The 9,817-nt window shown below is 40.3% G+C and overlaps 1 protein-coding gene across 2 annotated transcripts; it reads right to left on the reverse strand.

The window, feature by feature from the left end:
- Positions 1-351: 351 nt before the first annotated feature.
- Positions 352-8,802, reverse strand: pcgf6 (polycomb group ring finger 6). 2 transcript variants are annotated; one of them, XM_026190873.1, is made up of 10 exons: positions 8,318-8,802; positions 7,960-8,059; positions 7,604-7,700; positions 5,522-5,577; positions 5,368-5,427; positions 4,678-4,795; positions 3,923-3,950; positions 3,407-3,505; positions 1,361-1,447; positions 352-1,242 (listed from the first exon to the last, which is right to left on the reverse strand). In XM_026190873.1, the coding sequence occupies exons 1-10, from the start codon at positions 8,390-8,392 to the stop codon at positions 1,192-1,194; spliced, it is 771 nt and encodes a 256-aa protein (XP_026046658.1). In that variant the 5' UTR covers positions 8,393-8,802; the 3' UTR covers positions 352-1,191. The 2 variants fall into 2 exon arrangements, with proteins under 2 accessions (XP_026046658.1, XP_026046657.1); XM_026190872.1 differs by having other exon boundaries at positions 8,306-8,802.
- Between the last annotated feature and the right edge of the window lie 1,015 nt (positions 8,803-9,817).

Raw genomic sequence — 9,817 nt, forward strand, 5'->3', positions numbered from 1 at the left:
GCAAAATGAGTTTGACGTCCCTGATCTACAGGCTTTTATTGCACAGTATGTAGTGGCAGCATGTGCGTCACTGGTGGAACATTGACACTAGTGTCATTTCCCCCATAGGAACCATGTAGGTTAGGTGTACTGTTTATGGACAAGTGGATCCATAGTGTAACGCTTTACACGTTTGCCTAACGACAAGCAATTTCACAGATTTGAGCCCAGAAGGAGACAAATGCTTTTGGATTTTTCATAGGAAACTACTTAATACGATAAATTATAAAATCTGAACAATTTAAAATGCTTTAGTCCATCCATTCATTTCTTTCTAAATCTCTAAAAACAGAGACCAAGGATGAATCAGGAAATATTTCTCAGTTGTGCTTTTATTAATTCAACCTGACAAAAGCAAGTACAAACATTTTTTTTACCAAACCATATCAAAGACTTTATACAAACTCCCTTTAAATAACTGTTTTTGTACTCAAAGTATTTTTGAGCTGATCAGTTTTTTCTATTAACAGCAGAAGGAAGTCAACAGCTCTTAAAAAACTATCAGGCTCTAAGAAGCAAGCGTTAACATACATAAATCTTTGGTAGTGGCAGTCCTTTTCTTGCAGCCCTTTAAATCACAGCTTTGTAGTCAACATAAATCATTAAAGACAATCCCTGGGTTGAAAAAAGTTGGGTAAACTAGACAGATGCTGCCTATACTGCTATAGCAGCTTTAAGAGTTTCAGATCCAGTCACAGTGGTTCAGTCCAGTTTCCGCTACAGAAACAGTAGCAAACAGTTTTAAACAAATCTTCAAACAACAGCCTAGCAGGAACAGAAATGTGTCATCTTCATTTATCAGGTCAAATTCATGTTATACACGTGGGTACCAAGTAGTTCAGATGGATGTCATCTGTGTCCAGCAGATTTGTGGTAACTATGAACTAAAGATAATCATCTTGTTTGTTAAAAATTCAATCAAAACAGTTCATTTTCCAGTCTGCTCAATGAAGAAGTAATACATTAAAGTTTGCCAGGTGCCAAATGTGGCTATGTTCAGGTTTGAATTTTATATGTTTTGTAATCAGCTAGCAACAATTCATTAGAGTCTAAAATCCAAGACCTTTATGAAGACATAAGTCTTATAAAGAGAAACAAAGACCAAAATGTCAGTTCAGCAGTTCAGATCATGGCTAAATCCACGCCTCATATTTAAGACTGGGAGGGCAGCACCAAGCCAAAGTGTAGCACCAACAAACCGTCCTGGAGGAAAGACAAACAAAAGCAAAGTGATTACTCACAGGATGATAACCCCCAGCCTTCTGTAAAACTTCCAATGTTATTACAGGTTAGTCCTACTACGTGCTTTTCTGGTTCTAACCTGTAGTGCATCTTCGCCCACAAAGTTCTGTACTTCTTTGAGTGACTGGTAGTGATCTAGGAGGTGATCTCCACAAACCACATCTACCTGCCGGACACACACAGACAGCATTACAGACCATCACAGTGATTCCAAGCGAGAACATTGGGTAAAAATCAAGGCATTCAATCCAGACCCCCAAGCTGAGGTACAAAATTCTGGATTCGCAGTTTGTAACAGATCCTGACAAAGAAAAAGACCTTCAGGAGGAGTGTGGCCATATTTATCAGGAGGAAAGGTAAAGTCTTTAATTTCAAGAAATCTGTACCAACTGTTAAACACGATGGCGAAAACAGCTTCAGTGGTTTAGATCTAAAAAAAGTTCAGGAAGCCTTGAGAAGGCTGAAGTTGGGACCTCAAACCTACTCACAATACAAAGCCTGTATATAAGTCCCAGCTGTGCTAGCAAAGCAAGCATTTTAATACAAATCCACAAATCCTGCGCAGAAGACAGGTCAAACATCCTACCAGTTATCTTACCACAAGTATAATTTGGACACTTCTCAGTAAACGCAAAATAAAGAAAACTTTGCATCAAATTCATGAGTTTTTCCCCCCCTCAAAGACATAAACATACTTCAAAGAAATGATTCTAATAGCGACATCGCCTTGACATTTCTCAGTGTGTAAACTTTGGAAGCAGGACGTAGACACCTGGCAGTTATAAATTAAAGCGCAACAAGATGTAAAAGCTAAGGTTGAACCTCAGATTGTTGGAACATCTCCTTCATTAAAAAGTGACCTGCAGGTTTGTCCAGACAGGAAACCTTAGTGTCACACCGAGACCAGGAAATCAGTGTAAGCTGCTAATCCTCTCCCCTGTGTTACGAAATACAAAACGCACAAATACCTTAAAACTCTGATCACACTTAATGTTTCTCTTCTGGAAATGAGGACAATTCTGATATTAAGTTTATATATTTGCAGCACAAATCATCTCCTACTGCAGGTTCACTACTCTGAGACAGAAATATGGTATCACTGTTCTAATAACTAGACTCTAATCAGATTACAGTTGTATTTAAGGACTCTCTGTTGTCCTTTAGAAGCCGGCAGCCTGCTGAGTTTTGACCTGAGCTGCTGAGTCGTCAATGTTCAGCTTGTATTCCCTGACGTGTACACGTGCACTCCTCATTCCTCTTATATTTTGATGTCTGGATAACTTTTCCACTTGTCTCCCATCAAGATGAACCGTTGGGAAGTTCTCATCAGCCAGTGAAACTGAAGAAGCCTCATAGAAGAAATGGGAAACATCCTCCAGACAATCCTGATAAACACTCAATAATTCTCATCATACGGCTTTTAGCAGAGCTCAGACAGACAATGTGTGATGGTAGTTACCGGGTTACAACAAGGACCCTACAGCGCCACCAGACACCACTCCTCTCTCTTGCTTGGGCATTGTTTACCTGTGCTCAGTTTTCAATGTTCTCCAATGAGTTTCTGTATTTTAAACTACTCGACTGGTCTTCTCTCTTGTTTAATCCACAATGTATGAGTATAACATTATACATGTTATACTCATGTATAACAAACAAACGTATAACAAATGAGTCACCCTCGACATCCCTACTTACTATCAAGATATGCAGAAATGCATCTCTTGCCCCACTGCAGCTAATAAAGGGTCCGGTGAGTTTATGTCAACCAAATATCATTAAAATAAACTGCAGGAACAAATCAGAGCGTTAAAAAGCCTTAATGCTGTAACATTCCTGGAGTGCAGGTTTCCATGCAAAACAAACCGATTCAATGTGCATCATCCTCCACAGGTGTATGCTGCCCTGAAGTGTGCAAAATGATTGAGAATACATTTCTTTATTGGATCATGCATTTCCTGTCTGCACGCCCTTTGACAGCCCTGTGGGCTCATAGATTGTTCCTACTTTAGAATAATATCCACACACTTGTTGTTCTCTTTAGTGTAGCGCTAAATTCTATTACTGTCCTGCTTCCAAGTCTGTAAGTGTGCAGTCTTGCACCGAGCTGTAAGCCTGGCAGATTCACCTGGCAAGATGGGCTCAGCTCCATCTTCCTCCTGATGAAGAGCTCCACGTGGCGAACGGTGGCCTCACCTGACACACGGACGTACCGCCTCTCCAACGGCTAAACGGAAAAAACAGAAACTGTATAAGACACATTTATAAAACCAAGACAACATTTTCACCCTCTCAAACTCTGACACCGATTTCTTGTTGTTAAACGTTACACTGAAACTGTAAGTGAGGTACTTTTTGCTCACTGTTTCTTGTAGCCTAGCCATGTCAATGCCCCCTCCCACCCACATAAAACCCCAAACTAATGTTACAGTAAGCAGGCTTGAAGTTAGTGAGGAACGCGCTGCAGCTGCCAGCATTGAGTCCTAAAACACGGGAAAAGATTGAACCATTTAAACTTTGCAGCCTATAGATATATGAGAACCACAAAGGAAAACATGAGACACAACTAGCCTTTAACAGGTCCTGAAATCAACGGCATATAAGTGTTATAATCATCTAAAAGCCTTCATATTAAAGACTTTACCTTGTAGTTGCAGATGCCCTCTTCAGCCCTGAAAACAAAGAAGAGATTCAAGAGATGTTCCAAGTTTTTGGCTGTAAAGAAGCTGTCAGTTTGAGACAGTGGAACCACCTGCTGGTATTTCTATGTAACTGCACAATAAACCTGAAAAACCCGTGTTTAACTTCATTCATCTGAATCGTTTTTCAAATCAGATCTTTAATGTAGGTCAGATTTGAGTATCTGGATGTCAACTTATCTATAAAACAAAAACATTAAAATCGCGTTCTGCTTGACCTGGCTGCAACTGACGCCGCCACCAGATTTAAGCAGCAGGGCTGAAGCACTGTCCAAATATGACTGAAGCACAGTTCAAACCACCTCCAATTGGTTTGGATTTTTCTAAAAATAGTATTTCATTTATTTTTTGTTTTTTCCCACCAGTACAGCCTTTTTCAATTCAATCAGGGAGCAATCTATAAATCTGCCCCCCAAAAAAGATTTGGACAGAGTGTCTAAAGAAAGCCTTGCGATGTGGAGCCAAAAACTAAAGGCACCCATCCTTTTACGAGTCTCTCATAAAAGCATAAAAAGATCGTCCACCATCCTGCTGACAGCAGTAACTGCTCTAATCAGGAACCACAAAGCAGTGACTGAACTCTCAAAACAAGAGCTAGAAAGACTGACCACAAGTAAATTGATTGGGAACAGTGTTATTCTCACTAATGATTAACAAATAATAAAATAAAAACAAACAACCATACAGTACAAATGTTTACCCAACAAATTCCAGGAGCAGAGACACATCCAGCTCTGGAGGAACGGTAAACACAGACTGAGGAACGTTGTCCTTCTTCTGCCTCTTTGTAACAGCAGGACATGGAGGGGAGACGATCACTGCAAGAGAGGAAGGAGAACCCTCAGCACTGCTGTGCTCCATCTTTACACTTACAGTTCTTGATCTGTAAATCTAAAAAGCATTTTTACTCGTTTCTAGTCTGACATTACTACGTTTAAGGAGTAACACAGGCTGCACAATTATAGCACAGCTCTAAAAATGTCAACCCTTAGCACTCCGTCTATCTTAAAGTAGCCCTTTAACGAATTCAAATCAGGATATGAGAGCTGACAGAGCAAACATCCACAGCAACAGAAATTACAGCGATACATCAAATTTGGATTTTGCATTTCAATCATAAGGCATCAGCAGCAGAAGAGAAAAATGCTTGAAAATGAGCGAGAGGGGGGAGCGCTGAGGCTTCGGGCTTCTCTTGGAAATGTGTCTGTGTTTAACATGACAACCCAGTGCTGTCAAATTATAAGAGAGAAAAGAAGAAGAGCACAGCAGCTCCTCGTTAAACACTAAACTGTCAAAGGTCATGTGGTCAGTTATTACTTTAGCTGGTACTTACATACTGTATATTACAATGTATTGGCCTTACTACACTTCAACAGTTGAAACATGTTACCTGGTTTTGGTACATCCAGTCCTCTCTCTTTGTAAAAGCTGCACATTTGTTCTCTTTCAACTGCATTTTTGGGGGGAGAAAGAGAGAGATCACATTAAAATGTGGACTGGAAAATGCAGCACATCAGTTATGCTTCATATGCCTGCATACTCACGCTCTTCCAAGAAGGGAACCATTTTATAAACTATATCCTGAAGTTGTCTGTCAGGCCTGCAGGGAAACGAGACAGACCTGTGAATCTCATATCTCAATGCATACTCGTATTAAACATGGCTAAAGTTTCCACTGGGGAGGTCAATGCGTGTTCAAGTAGTCCCTGGAAAAAGGCGAGCATCCCTTACAGCATTTTTTCACTAGTACCTACTCAGCTTGAATCGGTTTTAGGGTTTTTCATTAGGTGGTAGCACCTGGTATCAGGTAGAGCAGGGCGAGATGACCAAAAATATTTATCACGATATACATTTGAAAATTTGCGATAACGATATAACTGATGATATAATTGACACTAGACAAAATACTTTACAACTCCACAACTTTATTAGTGCAAAAAAACAAAACAAAACAAAAAAAAAACAGCTGTTTTTTTTACGTGCATTAAAGTTATATAAAAATGTAACAGTGCAAAATTTCTTGCTGACAGTTTAACCAAAAGGCATTTCCAGTGGAAACTGGCCGACATATCCTCAGCATAACCATGTATAATATCCACAAAACTTAAAGAGGTTATACACACACAATACGGTAATATTATGTTGAAGCACAGTACGTATCACTCCGCGGGGCTCCTGCCTACGATAGCCGTAATGCTCCGACAATCCATCAAGCGGTGCGGCTTCGTAGCTCAGCAAAGTCGTACTAAAACATTTGACAGATTTTCGAGCGCCGTGCACATAAAATCGTTTCGAGGTCAGTAAACACAACCAGAACTCATACATAAGGTACACGGGATTATAAGGGGCACTGTCGATATTCAGAAAAATCAAAGGATTGATTTTAAGTGTGCCGTATTTTCCAAAAAAAAAAACAAAACACGGTAATAACGACGGCCCGCTAGCATGCTCTACCAAAAATAGTGCTTTGTTGTGTATCTGACGGTCGAAAGCTAAACCAGTTCCACACTGAAGTTGCAGCATTTTTACAAACCACTTCTGCTTCATCCGTTTCATTCAACGATCCGCTTTCGCCCTCATTCTCTGTCGCCGCCATGCTTTTTCCACCATGTGCGTATGAAAACAAAGGCACTGCGCATGCGCGTTTTACCCATTTTCTATCGCGATATTTCTTTTTTTTTTTCGTTGCCCAACATTATACAGGTATTACCGCCAACGGTATGATATGGCCCAGCCCTAGTATCAGGTACCTTTTTAGTGCCTACTCAGCCAGGGTTCCACGTGATTTGAATGTTCTGAAATGTGACATCAAAAGACTGACTGGGTAGCCAGTGGCATCATTCAAGTCATGAGAGCGACTCCATTTTTGGAGACATTTTTGAAACCCGGCTACACAAAAGCCAACACTGTGCTCCCAGAGTCTGATAAAAGTCATAGACAGAGCAGCAGGTATTCCATCACCTCGATGTCCTCCATTGTTGTGTTGTGTTTGTATTATGTACAAATGACGTAATAAGACTTTTAGCCGCGTTGCTATAACAACCCCATGCACATTTAGGAGGTACTCAATTTTAATGGAAAACAACCAAAACTGAGTCAAGTTGACACTAATGGAAAAGAGACATTAGTTACACGTCTCTAGGCTCAGGCTGCTGGGGTCACTGTGATAGACTAAAGCACTCATTTCTTCTCCACTCCCCTGATTTCAGTCCTGTCCCAAAGTCTTGAGCCACCCTTATTTCATCATATTCTGCTATGAAAATATGAAATCGTTCCATTTTTTTAAAAAAATGTGCACATAATGGTTATTCAGCATATTAAGCACTTTACAGATGGAACTGCATGGCAGATCAGCCTCATACGATACAAGACAAATCAACATGATTGGCTGAAACGCAGCACCAAACCATGACAGGCTGTAAGAACTCACTGCTGTACCTCTCTCCTCACCTGCTCCGTACTCTGTACAACCATCTGAACCAAAACTGTCTACTGATAGTACTGATCTGGCATAAAAATCTGCCAAATCACAACATGAAGAGCTACTCGCTGTGCTGACCCCTTTTGAAAAAAGCACCTGAAAGTTGCTTAGATGATTCCTATATGACCAAAATAGTCAGACTCACCTGATGTTGTAAAGAGGTTGTGTCTGATGGACAACAATGCTGCATGTGGGACACTTGTTGCTGTAGAAGAAGTGCTTCACAATGCAGCTTTTGCAAACTTGGGGAGGAAAGAAAAAGCACAAAAAATACTTTTCAGACATCAAATACCCATTTCTCACATGCCCACAAAAATTTTTAAGTATCATTTAAATAAATCATTTACAATGCAAACTATGCAAACAGACACTGCTTCATATACATATTTCATGTATTTGTGGCAGTTACAAGAGTTTTGCACAGCACTGCATAAATGCTGATACCACCATTATTCCCACCACATTAAATCATTAAACGCAGCAGATAAAGATGTAACTCACATGTGTGCAGACACTCTGTGATGGTGGTGGCATCTATGAGGAACCCACAGCAAAGGGCACAGCGGATGTATGGATAGAACTGATTAAGGGGGAGCGTGGGCTGTGGAAATATAAACAAACCAACGTAAATGATTACATGATTTAAAAAAAAAATCACTATAACCTTATAATTACTTTGCGTCAGCTACTATTTATATTAACGTGTACATTCCGTGTAGTGCATTGTTCTGCTAAGTTCAGTGGGCAGGACAGCTCTTGAACAGTAGATATAACTGTCAGAACAGCATGAAAAGCCGCCTCCATTATGAATAAACAGCAGGGAAAAAAAACAGGTGAGGGAAAACACCTGTAAACGCACCTCGTCCTCGGAGTCGCTGTCTGATGCGTTCGCTGACCCTTCATGACTCGTGCGACCTAACGGAGGCGATGACATTCCCGCTTCAAAACCCTTCACTCGTCTCTTTTAGTTACGGCCAAAATGGAAACAAACAGCTTCCTCTGGCTAAATTTCAACTTTGCACTAACGAGCGACGTTTTCTTTAAGGCTGGCTAAACTTGTTTTTAAGTTAGCCACGCTCGGCTAGGCGGCTAACGTTAGCTGGCTTATTACATGCAACACCAGAAAAAAAAAACGCACGTGAAAGCGGCAACCGTCTAGCAGCTAACGTTACTGAAAATGACTAAGTAAAAAACATCCTTCAGACGTACTAATGCCTAAAAGTTACATTTAACATAAAACGATATCACGTCCTAACTTAATGCACTTTGTTGCTTTCTTCATGCTCATATAAACAACTCAATTTCCCTCGCTCGTGTTCGGCGAATGGCGACTACATTACAACTTCCGGTCTGGGTACTTCAAAATAAATGTCATCTGACCCTAGACTTGAGCATAAATTATACATAAAACCTACTATTTTCTTTATCACTAATATATAATTAATATACTGTATTGAATATATAGTGGCTCCCAAGTGTTCTTTAAAGAAACTTTCAACAAACAATTGTATGCCTGTCTTTATGTGTTTAAGTAGCTGCTGTTGTTAGAAAGCAATTGAACCTTCACAGACTCTGACTCGTTAGGCAGGTTGACATGTGCCCGTGAATGACTCTGAAAGTGTTGTACCGAAGGGTTGACTGCGCTGTATGAGATACTTATGGCTCATGGAAATGGACACTTTGTAATGAATCAGTGAAATTCCTGTTAATCCTCATGCACAGAAATTGGCTGTAATTCAATAGGCGAACAGCAGAGGGTGCTTCTGAGACAGTCTTCAATGAATAGCTAGTAAAGGAGCTGAACGGCTAAACTAATTACCAGAGCTCCATCCACACGAAATAAAGTCCAGGCAATGTAGTGACCAGAGATCATAGATAGAAAGTTAACTATAGGCTGCTGCTTGACTGAAACGTGGCAACAGCCTATTGATTTTGTTTCACTTAATGGCTCTACTCCATCTGAGTTTGTTTACATCTGTCAACCTCGCAACTCCGGGCGGCCTCGCGATAATTCACCACAAGCACTGGAAAGTTCTCCCTGTCACCCTTCCACTCATTTGATAACGTCGCTACTTGGATCTACTCCCACTATTATATGTACTGTGTACCGGCCACCTAAGCCAAATAAGGATCTGATCATAAGTTTATTTCTTTTACTGTAAATACAACAGCCTCAAAAACCTGTACTCCCCGTGACATCACATTTAGGAAAATTAATAATATTAACCCTGCTGATCTTTCATCTGCCATTTATGATTTTCCATTTGTTCACAGCACCTCATCCCCAGATGAACTTGTTTCTCACTATAATGTCAACCTCCACAACCTTCTTAACATATTTGATCCACTTAAACACCAA

The sequence above is a fragment of the Astatotilapia calliptera genome, chromosome 13, assembly GCF_900246225.1.
Source record: "Astatotilapia calliptera chromosome 13, fAstCal1.2, whole genome shotgun sequence".
In the NCBI taxonomy this organism is placed as follows: Eukaryota; Metazoa; Chordata; class Actinopteri; order Cichliformes; family Cichlidae; genus Astatotilapia; species Astatotilapia calliptera.

What these genes read in the sequence shown, in the direction of transcription:
- pcgf6 (XM_026190872.1), bottom strand. Translation starts at nt 8,392, where the DNA reads ATGTCATCGCCTCCGTTAGGTCGCACGAGTCATGAAGGGTCAGCGAAC. An exon ending in ACTGGATGTACCAAAACCAG is followed by an intron (nt 4,796 to 5,367) that starts GTAACATGTTTC and finishes CCTCTCTTGCAG; the next exon opens with TGATCGTCTCCCCTCCATGT. An exon ending in CTGCTCCTGGAATTTGTTGG is followed by an intron (nt 3,951 to 4,677) that starts GTAAACATTTGT and finishes CTTTGTTTTCAG; the next exon opens with GGCTGAAGAGGGCATCTGCA.